The sequence below is a fragment of the Ornithodoros turicata genome, chromosome 10 (genome assembly GCF_037126465.1).
Source record: "Ornithodoros turicata isolate Travis chromosome 10, ASM3712646v1, whole genome shotgun sequence".
Taxonomy (NCBI): Eukaryota; Metazoa; Arthropoda; class Arachnida; order Ixodida; family Argasidae; genus Ornithodoros; species Ornithodoros turicata.
Window position 1 is genome coordinate 31,980,417 of NC_088210.1, and position 14,385 is coordinate 31,994,801.

Below are 14,385 nucleotides of genomic sequence, written 5' to 3' on the forward strand. Positions count from 1 at the left end.
AAGATTGATGCCGCCTTTTTTGCCCCCCTGCCTCGTTCCAATTCATCTTTTTTCTCGGTGCGTATCTTTTTTTTTTTTTTATCTTCCTCCAGTTTTCCTCTGACGTGTAAAAGTGTGCGCAAGAAGATCTTTTAAACAGACTGTTTTTTTTTTTTTTTTTGCTATGGCAGGTAAATCGAATATAGGACGAGTATATTTTTAGCCAGAGAATATTTTAAGCAGCGAATGTACCAAGCGCTGGAAACTATATGAGATCTAACGCGATAAGCGTATTTCGATGTCGACGAGGTAAGATTATAAGTTATTCTTATATTAAGCCGAAATAAACACACACACACACAAAAAAAAAAAACACTGTCAAGGAACCAGCGATGAGGGAATCAGAAACGTAATATTCAAATTGATGTGAATCGGCATTGAAAAATGAAAAGCATTGCGCATCATGCCGCACATATACGGAACACTATACGACCGGACCCGTTCCAAATCCACACGACCACGATATGTATGCGCGCGATTCTGCTGCTGTCTCATTGGATGCCGCCAACCTTTTATCTCCTGGGGATACCATCCGTTGCCGCAGAAGACGGCTCTGTTTTCGTTGCGTTTTTTTTTTTTTTTTCTTCTTCTAAACGGAAGCGCTGTGAGAGCTAATTTTACTTGCATTATGCAAATTGAAACACGGACTTTTCGTTTGAGCCCAAGTTGTTTTTGCATTTTAGTGCCCCTTTAATAATCCGTTTCCCGTCACCTAGAATGTGTCTATAATTGGTAAAGTTTGGGCACATACTGTTTCGGCATAAGCCTTTTATCGCTTTGCTGAGCTTCCAGTTAACGCGGATATCGATTGCGGGGTAATCGTGCCCCTTCGCCAGTGTTGTTATGGCGTGCATTGGTTCCGACGTTTGGGCGGCTTTATACATATGGTGCCCGTGTTATCGACCAACAGGCATCGCAATAACATTTATAACAGAGCAGCTGCGCCGTTACAAAAATAAAATATCCGCAGCGCTATTCCGGGCAGACATACAGGTACGCATGTATCGGCATATTTTCGCACGGAAGGTACATTAATTTAATACATTACAATTTACGAGGTATAGTATATAGTATACATTATAAAGTACACCGATAAAGGTATTATTAAAGCTTATATATTAATTAACCGTAATAATGCCGTGGACTGTGCGTGCGTATGGGTATGTCTACTCATAATGCTAAATAAAATTTTCGCATAAGAATAACGAGACTAATATCGAAAGTAAGCATTCGGCGCAGTAATGTCCTTTAGCTAAACTATTTATAGATCCAGAGATGATGAAACTCTCGTCTCACAACGTCGTAACCTTTTGTTCAGGTGCGTAGGTGTGCAGAATTAGAACACAAAACTCAACACGCACTAATGTGACTTCGTTAATGAAGTTGCTTCGTTGAAACGAGAACATCATTAACGCGAGGAGTTCATTAACAAGACGATAAGGAACTTATTTTCTCATCTTCCCTCGCTCCGTGCATCTCATGCGTTCGTAGAGTCATCCTAGGTTCTCCAAAAAGAAAACTTTTGTAGCCTCGCAATTCTTACGTCAGTTTGGCTCGAGGGTTTTACGACTTAAAAATGTCACACGTCGAAATAACTCCTTTTACCGCGTATTCGCATGCGCGACATTCCCTCAGAAGCGGAAGATGCGAAAAGCGTCATAGCTTTCTGTTGTCACATGAGCGCGAGCGCTCAACGTCACGTCTTCACGTACACTGCTATAACCGTAGGGAATATCCTGCTACACAGCAACAAGATATTCCGTAGCAGACGACAGGAAAACACGCTGACGGTGTCGTCTGCTAAGTGTCGTCTGCTAAATGCGCAGTACGCCACTACTGATACTCCGCACCGTGTGAATGTTCAACATAACACGGGATGGAACTTCTGCTCTGTGAGCAGTGTTTTCGCTTTTTCTTCCACTAGAATATTCCGTGAGGATGTCGCTAATGTGAATACATGGTTAATGTGGTAGTCAGTTAATTCTCTGCACGTCACATATATTATGAATCCGTAAAGCTGGAGTACAGTTTTATTTTGAATTTTTTTTCAGCGTCTTCATTGTCTGTAGGCTTTGCTTTGAAAGTAAACGTGTTAAGAAGGACACGTCCCTATAAGTCATACAGAAAGTTTTCTAGGACATATATGTTGCGAAACAACCGAGCCTTTTTTCGTAACGTCCTTCCTGTTAAGCAAAATGGAAAGTAGCGAAGCGCAATGTGGAGAACGCATCAGATTCTTTGTTATGACAGCCACAACAAACTCCCTTTTTAACATGGTTTGAAGCATAAACATCGTCCACGGCAGGAGCCGCTCTGACCTCGTGGAAGAGATTTTGCAGAGGATCTTCAGTTAGTATGCATGGATGATTGAGAAACAAGCGAAAGAAGAATTATAATGCCGCATCCGAGCACGTTTGTTAACTGTTTTATCTTGCGTCGGCACAGCGAATAAGCGATTACGGCTGTAATGACGTGCACAAATGGAGGGAGAAGGAAAGGGGGGGTTAGTATGCGCGCTAGGGCCTGCTTCACGGGGGAACAGAGTCGATATATAAATACCAACTCAATTCAAATAAATATGATTGGTTGATTGAAAAAATGATGGAGAATAACTGTTCGGAGGCTGAAACACACAAACAGACGGACACAACAAAACTTCAACACAGAATTACACAATCTCAATTGTTCAAATTATCGCTCTTATCAGAACAAGGTTACCAGTCCCATATCCGACGTGGAAGTCCAACTGTGTACAGATAAAGGAGACAGACCCAACAACACCGAATATCCTCTGGATGTACGAATAATGTCCTAACGAATTCGTACGTCCTATGGATATCCCTCAGATATCCATCGGACGTACGCATCCTTTAGGCCATGATTCGTACATCCAGAGGATATCCTGTGTTGTTGGGGAATGCTACGTGTCTCCCAACTGACCCCCAAATCATTTTCTATCCATGCTTTCAATAAAGTATTAGTATACTAAAGTACCCTTCTACGAGCTCTTTTCTATCATGCAAGCTTAATCGCCGAGCGAGGTCGCACTGGAGGGTGCAGCTTCCGTCCTACCCCCCCCCCCAACCTCCTATTTGACGTCACGCATACATTACTTGTTTCTTACTTTGCTCCGTACAGTTACACATCCGAAAAAAAAAAAAAAAACTCGACATGTCAACAACTGTTTGGAGTCACTGGAGCTTGAAAGAAGGCAAATGCCAATAACAAAGGATTCCCTGGCAGTTTGCCTGACGGTTCGAAGGACTGAGGGAGGGCCATAACATCATGCTTTGAAATGTGTATAGAGCTCGACAGGTTGAACAAAAAAAGTCACAACCGCTTGTCGGCTTGCGGAAATATGCGAAAAAGCTGCAGCGTTGTGTTTTATCCCCTCTTTCCCATTTCCTTCCCTCCGCTCTCTTCCCTTTTTTCTCCTCTAACAGTGAGTAGATGAACATATAAGTTGTTCTTCTCCCGAGAGACTGCTCAATGAATAAAGCACGGTTTCGAGCGATCCTAAATGTGATTTCATTGCTCCTTTAAGTGGTCATTCACGAAAGTTGAGCAACCGGTTAAGTCAATCTCGCTACATGTTACATTTTTTTGTGCATGTCTTGCAGACGGAGTACGGGCTTACGGAAGAACAAGTAGCTGGTAAGTACTACAGAACTTTCTCTTTCGTATTTTTTTTAATAAAAGATTTTTCTCAGCGCCTAACTGGACCTTTTGACACTCGCATCGTATCGTATAGCGGCTGTCCGCTGAAACACGATCGGCGCAAGCCAAAGCACAGCCGACGACGCCATATTGGCGCCATCTATTGAATGTATACGGAACCTTCTTCGGCGCCGTCAGAGTCACAGGGCATGCGCAGAAGCGTTGTGAAAAAGGTCCATTTCGGACGCCAAAAGGACTGTGTGATGTCATCATACACGTAGTTACAATTATAGTCTCATATCACGGTGGTCATGCAAGCCTCCAATTATTATTCGCAAACACGAATAAAGTTTACCGATATGTATGACACAAGCAAGAAAAAAAAAGATAAGAAAAATAAAAGGGCTATTCTAAAAAGCTCCGTCGCCTTTCATTACAGATCGCATGCCTGATGGCGATATCACAGTCGCGGCCGAACGCATATTGGGCGTTGTACTACATCGTAAAAGCTGTGAGGCGTGAAAGTTTCGCTCATGTCATACAATGAGGCAAACATGGTTTACGCTGTCGTGACTCTAAAAGGTCGGAGCGTCGCTAATTATAGCCAGTGACGTTGCTGGTCGGAAGAATAGACGAGCACCACACCACACTCTAAGAAAAAAACGAAAAGAAAAAACGTTAGCCCCTTATTAGACGAAAGGCACGGTAATGGTATGCTATGTTTGTTTGGGGACTATCTCTCTCTATATATGTATATATATATATATATATAAAAGTGAAATAATAAGACTTGGAAGTCGTTTTTTTTTTTCTATAATCAAACTCAAACTCAATAAGACTTGGACTACAGATTACAGGAACGTTAACAAAAACTAACGACAAAAAAAAAGTTTTTTTTGTCCTGACGAAGACAGTGCCACTGTCGAACCGTCGACCATTCTTTTTTTAATCTATGTGTTAAATTGCCCAATAAATAAATTAATTTTTGTTAACGTTCCTGTAATCTGTAGTCCAAGTCTTATTATTTCACTTTTATTCAACTTCGTAGCCGTCTGATATATTAACCTATTTGTTCTGTATATATATATATATATATATTGTTATGAAATAATGAAAGACAAACAACGAAGGTAGGGGAAGCAAAAAAGGGGTGATTTATTACAATTTAAACTATTAGAAAGGTATCTAGGGGTATGGTCAATGTTGCGGCGGAAGCTCCGCCTTTGTCAGGACTCAGACATCCTTCGTCCGACGTCCTGACGAAGGCGGAGCTTCCGCCGACAAGGAAGACAAGTGGAACGGGTTACTGCCCAGTCGTTTGTTACTGTTACTGTTGTTACTGTTTGTTACGAGTGTTACAAAGTTAAAGGTTTGGAGCTCCTCCTAAGATGCCCTGTGGTGCAGGGTCGAAAATCGCGGTACCGCGAACTATTGCCTTCTCCTCGCTATTCGCACGTTCGCGAATTACTCAGTCCGCGAATTTAAGCACTTATACGGTAATCGCTATCTATGGGACTAGAAGCTGCAGTTGCTCATCAATGTACTCCATTTTTCTTCTTAGCGTGTACAACAACAACAACAACACCAAAGCAAGAGGGATAAATTGAAGGAGCAATTACACCTCCTCGTTCCCTGGATTGCAATTACTCCACATTTTAGTCTCCTGACCCAGGAACATCGTCGTCATAACATTGCTTTGGCCTTTTCCAGACGAAGTAATGTCGGCACAGTTGCCCCCTGAAGTTGGCCCAGGACGCATACTAACCCCCCTGTCTCCCACTCCTTCCTGCTGTCCTCTCTCCATCTGTCCATATCTATACGACGCTCACAGCCACAGCTGCTTCGCGGCGCTAACGCGGGATTAAAAAAAAACACTTATTTGAACGAGAAGCAACACTGTACCCAAACAACACAGGACATCCTCTGGATGTACGAAGAATGTCCTAATGGATTCGTACGTCCGATGGATATCTGAGGGATATCCATAGGACGTACACTCTTAAAAATGAACTTCACCGCATAGCACGCTCCTAGCCAACCATCATCTCAAATGATATCGTTATCTGCCCTGATTTGTTGAAAACAGGGGGCGTACGCCTTTTTTGTGACAATTATGAACAGCATAAGTGTCACAGAAAAGGCGTGCGGCCTCCGTTTTCAACAAATCACGGCAGATAACGATATCATTTGAGATGATGGTTGGCTAGAAGCGTGCTATGCGATGAAGTTCATTTTTAAGAGTGTACGACTTCGTTAGGACATTATTCGTACATCCTGGGGATATCCTGTGTCGTTGGGGTAGGCACGTGGACATTTCGGGAAAGTGTTCGACCTTGAAATTGCCCTCCTCCCATGGAATCCCACGAAATCGATTTGAGCCCCTTGTACTGATTCAGGCACTCTCGAATTTCGAGGGGTAATAAGCCGGAACATTGGATCGTGACGCAAGGCAGAAGCCAAAGAGGCCAAACTAAAGGAGATGTATTTGTGGCCGTAAACAACCATACCTATACGAAGGGGGGACTTCCTTAACGGCCGATGAACACGAGATCTTCGTCGCGTGTGTCTCTATTGTGGTAGAGACGGAAAAAGGCCTAGTGTGCCAGGGAACATTAGCGCATGGAAATGGACAGCGCGGTCAGAATCGCGCGCGATTTATTCCTGGGAGAGACAGCAGGCCAAGACGCCGAGGTTTTTTCCTTTCTTCTTCTTCTTCTTCTTGTGCTTTTGCATAGCAACAGAAGTGAAACAGTGTAAATGTACGTGGCGTGTCTGCGAGATGTTAGAATACAATATCTCCCGCAGATTTCTTTTGTTGGCGAATATGTGTTACCGAATACGGTAAGTCCCTGTAGTGCGCTCTCTAGATTTCCAAATACACATGGCGCTTTTTTTATCCTTTGCAGATGAGCAACACAGATGTCGTTTTTGCGGTTGAGTTGTACCTAAAATTCATTAATTAACTCTTTAATTATGATATTCTTTAAAAATATAATCAGTTTCAACGAGGCTTCTCTCCCATGCCATCTCGCTGTTGCCCAAAATACCCTAATTAAAGAGTTCATTAACGAATTTTAGGCAACTAGACATCCTGTAGTTACGCCCTGCCGTATAGTTCAACTGCAAAAACGACATCTATGCTCTCATAGCTTTCTGTGTAAACAATATGTAAAGGATTTAAAAAAAAAAACGCCCTGTATGTGTGCTTGTACTAAACAATTGCAAAACAAAGTGCTCACCTCGACAAAACTCTTCGCAAACCAAGCAAATATCACCATGGTTGTGGTCTGCCTTCCAAGTTAGTAGAGAGACTGTCGTCTGCTAACACTTCGGACTGCTCATTATTACACGTTTGCGCAGACGGTTGCTAGGTGGCAGTGTTCCGGGCAAGATTATTATTGAAAGATCGAAGAAAATAATATTACGAGTTTGAGAAAATCTCTCGTGTGTGGGAGAAAAAAACAAAAACAAAAAATAACGATAGAAACATCAAGTGATGTTCTTTATCCTGCAGAATTCAAAGAAGCATTTATGCTGTTCGACAAGGATTCTGACGGAAGGATAACAGCTTCGGAGTTGGGCATCGTCATGCGTTCCTTGGGTCAACGGCCGACGGAAGTTGAGCTTAGAAATATGGTGACGCTGGTTGACACTGATGGTATGAGAATATCATTTTCTGTGGATGCATTCGATCAATGCATCCGAGCTATTAAAAGGAAAACAGACGTAAAGCTTTCATAATCGTCATTTGCCGTGGCAGACTACAGCACGAAAAGCGTGTGATCGATGTCTCCTCCCCCTCCTTCGCTACGTTCTACGTACGCTCGTTCTGCGATTTCAAGAACCCGCAAATTATTGCAGCTCACCTGGAACGCTTTATTTCCAAGCTTTCCTATTTACTACGCGGTGACGTTCAATCACAACTCGCAGACGACAGTGGTTCGTCTGCATAGCCACGACCGCTGAAAGTACGTTCGTGATTGGCTACGGCCGTTGAAAACACGATCCTCATTGGCTGACTAATTGTTACGTCACGTCGACGAGCATGCAAGCAGACTTTCTCTGTCTATGTGGCGTTGTCCAGATCATCGTCACAGACGATTTGGAAAACGGCAAGCCTACCTGGCTAGCCGGATACTAGTGGCTGCCCCACTGGCTAAAAGCGACTCGTTTCCATGGATACGGCTCGTTGTCCCGAGATTGCACGCACTCTTTCGTGGTGTCGTCTGCTATACCCTATTCAGAATAGAATTTACATTTTACTATGTAATATCTTGCTCACAGTTGCAGACGCCTTAAAATTTACGGGCACTGCGAGAGCTTTCTCTGCATCGAAATTTGTATGACCGTGCATTAGTTACGGCATATCGAACACGGGGTTCTTTTCGAGAGGCACCACCCTGCAGATTGTCAGCATGTTTGAAACAACAGCTTCAGCTAAATCTATCGCAATGTCACTCTAATTTCATTGACACAATTGCAGGTAACGGCACAATAGAGTTCAATGAGTTCCTGTTCATGATGTCCAAGAAAATGAAGGAAACGGACAGTGAAGAAGAGCTTCACGAGGCCTTCCGGGTATTCGACAAAAATGGTGACGGATTCATCTCAGCATCGGAGTTACGGCATGTCATGACGAACTTGGGCGAGAAACTCACAGATGAAGAGGTTGAAGATATGATCAAAGAGGCCGACCTCGACGGGGACGGCCTCGTCAACTACGACGGTAAGATAGTACCGCAACCCTATTCTGAAATTGTGCTAGTGCTTGTAGTTTCTTTGTTATAAACGCTGCATGTTTGTTGCGTAGCTTGTCACATATGTTCTAACTCCCGTTCCCCGTGTGAGAGTAACCATATCTACAAATGTCGCCGAACCTCGTTAATGCGAACACGGATGCTGCGAGCTCGGTTAATGCGAACACGGGTAAAGCGTCGGACCCTGTTAGTACGAACGCCGAGGTAAATCCTGGAATCATGTTAATGCGAACACAGGCAAAGTGTCGAATGTTGGACAATCAGTTGGCGGTATGGTAGTCACGGAGTAAAAACGTGCACTGGAAAAGCGCCAAACTCTGTTAATACGAACACGGGAAGAGTGTCGAAACCTGTTAATACGAACGAGGGCAATGCGACGAACCCTGTTTATACGAACGCTGGTAAGGGGTAGAATTCCGTAAATATGAACATAGGTGGAGCGTCGAACCTTGTCAGTTATAGCGTCTACGGGGGGCCGGAGGGGGGGATTGCCCCTCCTGTGTCCGCCTGAAGGGGCGCCGGCAAGGCGCCATTTCGGGCAGAAATAAGCGGCTTTAGGACGACAGAAGAGAGAACAAAAATCAAGAATACGCGAGGGCGCAAATTTCCCCAACGTTGTTTATAACGAAGTTAGACTGTTGTGTCAACATTGTTCAATATTGTGTTGCCTCGCACTTGTGTTGAGCTTTGTTTTGGCAAAAACAAATGCATGATGCTGCTAGTGCTACATGTCGCAAACATTTTCTTTGCAGATTTTTCAGGTTGTACTTTCTCCATACTGGCTCACACAGAATACATGGCTGATCCTCACCCTCTAACACAACTACTACTGCCACCAAGCGAGGGCTTAGAATTTAAAACCAAACGTATTGGTATTCCGAACCATATTCCTCCGACCTGTCCTTCCAAATTATTCCTCTAACACAGCTGCAATGTTATTCAGTGTTCATGCATGTCCTTGCCCTCTCTCTCAACTATCCCTCTCTCTCCCACGAAGCTTTCCCAAGTTGACCATCGTTTCTGACATACAAAACCGTTTGCCTTTTCAGAATTTGTCACAATCCTCACAGCACCAAAGTGAGAATGCGGACGAGAGATAAGACACCACCTCGGGATTCCGCAGAGAGAGAGACCATCATCCGTTGCGCCAATCTCGTCGTCCGCTGCGGAGAACAATCAGAAGAGCAGTGTTTTTTGCGTACTCCTCGACGATTCCTCCCAGCATACTGAAGAATACTCAGTGATCGTTACGTGCTCGTACCTGGAGCCTCTGAGATGTGCTCTGCCTCTTTCTATATAGGTCTCTTCCCCCCTCCCCCCCAAAAGCTCACATCCGTTCTGTGTTTGTTTCTTTTACGTTTCATTGTCCGACATGCAGCAACACCTCAGCGACACGATTTCCTGTGTGGTACAGCCTCATTAGTAGCACCCATCCATTAGTAGTACCCATCGATCAGTAGTACCCAGATTTCGAAAGCCTTCCCACATCGTACGAGTTCTCCGGTTAACGCTTGTGTAACCTTACGTTCTTGCACAGAAATCGTGTCGTCTTGATTTTGGTGTATTTTAGATTAAGTTCCCTTTATACCCTTGAGGAATGTTCACGTAGGTTTTTGTTTCGTTTTTTGTTGTTTTTTTTGTTAAAAATCGTCCACTTTATTGTGTACAAAAACTCTCCAACGTTTAGTTATAGGCGAGTTGCAGAGTTACCCGCCCAAGTAGCTGCATGACGGAATGCAAAGCAAATGTCAGCTGTAACATAGGCCTCTTGTAGGATTTGTGCAATCGCGCTTGCACCGTTCTCCAAGATACAGCACCGTCATCTCACAACAAACATTTCGCGTTGTTAGCTGCTCAAGTACAACTATGTAACAGCGATGAGGTACGCGATGCAATAAATAAAAGTGGCTCATGTTGTTGTGACTCACAAAAGGAAACGTGACTGTGACTCCCCCTCCGTCGCCAGGCCGTGTCAGGTGAGCCCAAAAAGACGCCCGACTGCATGAAGAATTTATTTTTCTGCAAAATACAGCAGTCTCGATGTTTCAGCTCTTTCACCATTTTATACAAACCTATTTATGCGTACCGTTACGTAGCGTTAAGGATAAACACACATGGAAGCGGGATTGTTAAAAAATCTGTTTGCACGTTGTTTGTAAGGCTTTGAGTATTCAAAAACAAATGTATCTTTTTTTTCCGTTCCGAGATAGACGCACATGAGATCGAATGGATGAAAAAGAAAAAAAATGAAAAAAAAAGTTTAAAAATCATTGTGACAAACACCCACAAACAATGCCCCCATTAATGCCAAAAGAAGATATATATATATATATTCTACATCACAAGCCTCTCTCTTATACTCGACCCTCCTCAGCCCGAAGGGGGACAAACCTTACAACCTTTGAACGGCCTTCAAGATCATTTTCGAGGAACTAGCTTGTAAATCACATTTTAAGTAGCTCACAGAGTGACCACTCACTGCCTTGTTATTTTTAAAAATATACAACCATTGTGTCGCTGGAAAAATACAATTCCTGTGCCCTTCTATACTTGATACTATATGTACACTCACATATATATACATACATATATATATATATAACATTTTGATAACAGGAGGACAATGTCTTTACGAAAAATATACTGTTGCTCCCAAAAAAAAAAGGCCTCATTGGGAGTAGTAGATGTTATGGCCAGAAGGAAGCTAATTATTATTTCTTCTTAAGAAGCTTGCACACATGTTCATAAACCTCATTCTATTAGACACACATTGCATTGATGTAGATCTGCTATTAAATACTGCGGCATCCTGGTATAGAAAACGTCTGTCACATCACAAACAACCCCCGCAACATTTATTGTGAAGAAAAGTTTAATAATAATTGAAGGAGGTAGCCAAGTCATTGGGACTGGCTGTCGTATCAGAATAATGTTGCCCAATGCGCACCCAATCAAAGAACCAGTTGTGTCCCAGTTAGCGCAATACAATTGCGAAATTGTTGATTTCGAGACGGGTTCAATTAAATTCAAGTCCGTCTAAAAGTGCAAGACTCAATAAGAAGGCCTGTAGTCAGTGGCTAAGAAGTGATCGCACGGCAAGAAATCGCGCGTGTACGTGTGGTAGCGCGGATTACTTTCGGCTTAGAAACTGCTCGTAAAACCAAAAAAACTCATGCGGACGTTTCGTTAAAAATAAAACATAATTTCGTGCACTTCCTCTTCTTTAACTCGTTGGTTAAAAAACAATTGTGGCATTGAAAAAAAATGCAGCGCACTGGTGGGCAGCAAACAATGCGGCAAATCGTGTCCTGGACATTTTTTTGTTCTCCAATACTTTGTACTTTTGTCACACGTGTGCCATAGCTGCAATTTTTTTAGTTTCGATTGCCGTACTTCCGTGACAATTTTCGCACACACACAAAAAAAAAACTAGGCCCGACAACCCAGTACACGTCACTTCCCCCCCCCCCCCCCCGAACGGGTCTTCCCGTCTTTGTAGCTCAGAAACCAGGCACACAACAACTACACAAAATAACCGTCTCACTCAGCAAATAAATAGCGCGGTAGTACAAGTAATGACGCAGAACAGCAGAGGCAAAATAGCATGCAACCTACAATAGACTTGTAATCACACGTTTTTTTTTTTTTAAAGCCAAGAATAGAGAGAGAGAGAGAGAGACTGGGAGGAACTTGTCCCTGGCGAGGAGGGGCTCAAGATGGTCCAAACCTTTCGCAGGCCAAAAACACCGTCTTTATCTACACGTTCGGGCAACAGTGTTTCTCGGGTCTTTTCTCAGGCAGCGCTGCAGTGGGGACAAGGGGGAGGTTGGGGGGGGGGGGGGGGGGGGGGACTGGATGGTAGATGGGTTGGAAGAGAAGAACCTAAGCGAGTGCAAGCAGACGTCGCATCTACCCGTCGGCCCGGAAAGGTGGACGCTACCTCCTTGGTTGCTGGAATCCGTTAGAGTTACAGTCGGGGCCTCGAGGTTGCCGGATCACCTGTTCCCCTCCGGCGTGCCAGCTTTCAGAGGGATTTGCACAATACGTAGTGACTGTGGGGCTTGAAAAAAAAAAAGAAAAAAGAACAGGGCGTTAGGAAAAGTTTTGTCGCAAACGCACAAGAAACCTTGGGGGGAATATTTCGGAGCTCACGTACAAAGGTGAGATGTGGGATCAACGCCACCTAGACGGAGAAAAAGCCTGCGCAATGCCAACTCTCCCACTTTCAAGTAAGAGTCAGAATACGTCGGCTACTCGTCGGCTATTTGTCGTTCGGCGAATTCAAGAACCCGCAAGTGATTGCAGCTCACCTGGAACCTGCAGACCTAATATTTAGACAAAAAACTGCGAGACACTTTTTAAGAAAATCGGTTTTGAGAAAGATTGGGACCGTTTTGCGCTTTATTTCCAAGTTTTCCCATTTCGTACGCGGGGAGGCTCAACCACAACGCGCAGACAACGGTGGTTCGTCTGCGTGGCCACGACCGCTGAAAGCATGTTCGTGATTGGCTACGACCGTTGAAAACACGATCCTCATTGGCTGACTGTTACGTCACGTCAACGAGCCAGCAGGCTTTCCTCTATCTAGGTGGTGTTGTGTGGGATGCTCTGCTCAAAATATATAGACCCCTTATCCTGTGTTTTTTAAATCAAGATAGCGGGTTCTTTAACCGCTTAACACGCTGATAAAAGAAAACCGAATTGCACATTTGGCTTAAATTTCAGAGCTCTGTGTCATGGTTTTCGATCCAAGCTTTTTATGAACGAAAAAAAAAGCGCACTAAACGCTACCACCAAAAGTGTAAACGAACCGTTTCGCTTATCTTATCAAGAGCGCTATTAACGTGGATTACGGAGCGCAATCTTACCTTTCTTTCTGACTGTCGTCTTCGCTGCGCGCAGATCCTAATATCCGTAACCTCGCTTCCGCGTACTCGGCCTCTCGCTGTTGCAGGGTTTTCACGGGCTGTCTGTTCGGAGATTTCTCGCTCCCGGTGCCGTTCGCGGTGACGCCAGACTTGGTCGCGTCCGGCGGCCTTTTTAGAATCTTCACGGTAGGAGTGTATTGAGTACGAAGGGGATCTTCGAGCAGCACACGAGGCACGGCCATGTCCCCAGCGTGAAATGTTGGGTGCTCGCTGTGGTACATAACAAACGCAACCAATTAACAAATTAACCCCCGCATGCCACGCCTCAACAGCATCCACCATCCACGCATTTAGACGTATGCGTGCGAATCTTAATATTACGCTGTCAGAGAAGCTCCTAGAAGCACACACATACACGGTAGAGGATATGTATAGCCCGTGGACTGACCTGTTTTTCGAGCAGGTTTTCACCTTTAGTCGTTCCAATTCTTTTTCCAATACCTGGACGAAATGAAGAGAATAAGGAAAGCTATTAAGCGTTTAAGTACAAAGACGAATAGTTACAGGAAGTAGTTAGCGAGCAAGAAGGAAGCACACACGGGATGTATCTCTACAGCGGTATGAATCAAGCGGCGCCGAGTAAATGCATTAACCCTAAGGTTAGGCTTATTTATAAATAACCCAATTTTTCGCAGCACAAATTCGATAAACTTATCAAAGACCTTTCTCTAGAAGCATCGTGACTTTACCAAACGTCAGTTTGAAAGATACGGGAATTACTTACGCCATTCTCCACGATATCCTCCCAGTCATCGCAGATATCTTCCGAAATATCGTCTGCCATTTCCACGAAAAAAAAAAAAAAAAAGGCGAACTAGGGCGACATCTATAATTTTTTTAAACTGAAGCTTCGTAATCAAAGTGAATTAACTATACAAAATAAAGTCGATGCGTCCTTAATGTTTTCGAAGTTCTATTCACTTTCGGAGCCGAGAATGAAAATTTTTGTGACTGCACCCCAGCGATCTGTAGCGATACTGGGAGCATCCGCTTGTCGTCTGCTT

The 14,385-nt window shown here is 43.9% G+C and overlaps 2 protein-coding genes across 4 annotated transcripts in view; one reads left to right on the forward strand and one right to left on the reverse strand.

Moving 5' to 3' along the window:
* Positions 1–10,365, forward strand: part of LOC135369917 (calmodulin-A-like) — a 49,579-nt gene extending 39,214 nt beyond the window's left edge. The window contains exons 2-5 of one of the 2 annotated variants that reach the window (XM_064603508.1): positions 3,651–3,693; positions 7,211–7,354; positions 8,180–8,422; positions 9,503–10,365. In XM_064603508.1, coding sequence (XP_064459578.1) covers positions 3,651–3,693; positions 7,211–7,354; positions 8,180–8,422; positions 9,503–9,534 — 462 coding nt within the window. In that variant the 3' untranslated portion in view covers positions 9,535–10,365. The remainder of the gene's footprint in view (positions 1–3,650; positions 3,694–7,210; positions 7,355–8,179; positions 8,423–9,502) is intronic. The other variant, XM_064603509.1, reaches the window with a different exon arrangement.
* The window catches only part of LOC135369916 (SUZ domain-containing protein 1-like), a 52,223-nt gene extending 38,015 nt beyond the window's left edge, over positions 1–14,208 (reverse strand). Inside the window, exons 1-4 of one of the 2 annotated variants that reach the window (XM_064603506.1) lie at positions 14,106–14,207; positions 13,770–13,822; positions 13,322–13,591; positions 10,447–12,513 (exon numbers count right to left, since the gene is read on the reverse strand). In XM_064603506.1, the coding sequence (XP_064459576.1) occupies positions 12,390–12,513; positions 13,322–13,591; positions 13,770–13,822; positions 14,106–14,165 (507 nt within the window). In that variant the 5' untranslated portion in view covers positions 14,166–14,207 and the 3' untranslated portion in view covers positions 10,447–12,389. Of the gene's footprint in view, positions 1–10,446; positions 12,514–13,321; positions 13,592–13,769; positions 13,823–14,105 lie in introns of those variants that run through there. The other variant, XM_064603507.1, reaches the window with a different exon arrangement.
* Positions 14,209–14,385: the final 177 nt, after the last annotated feature.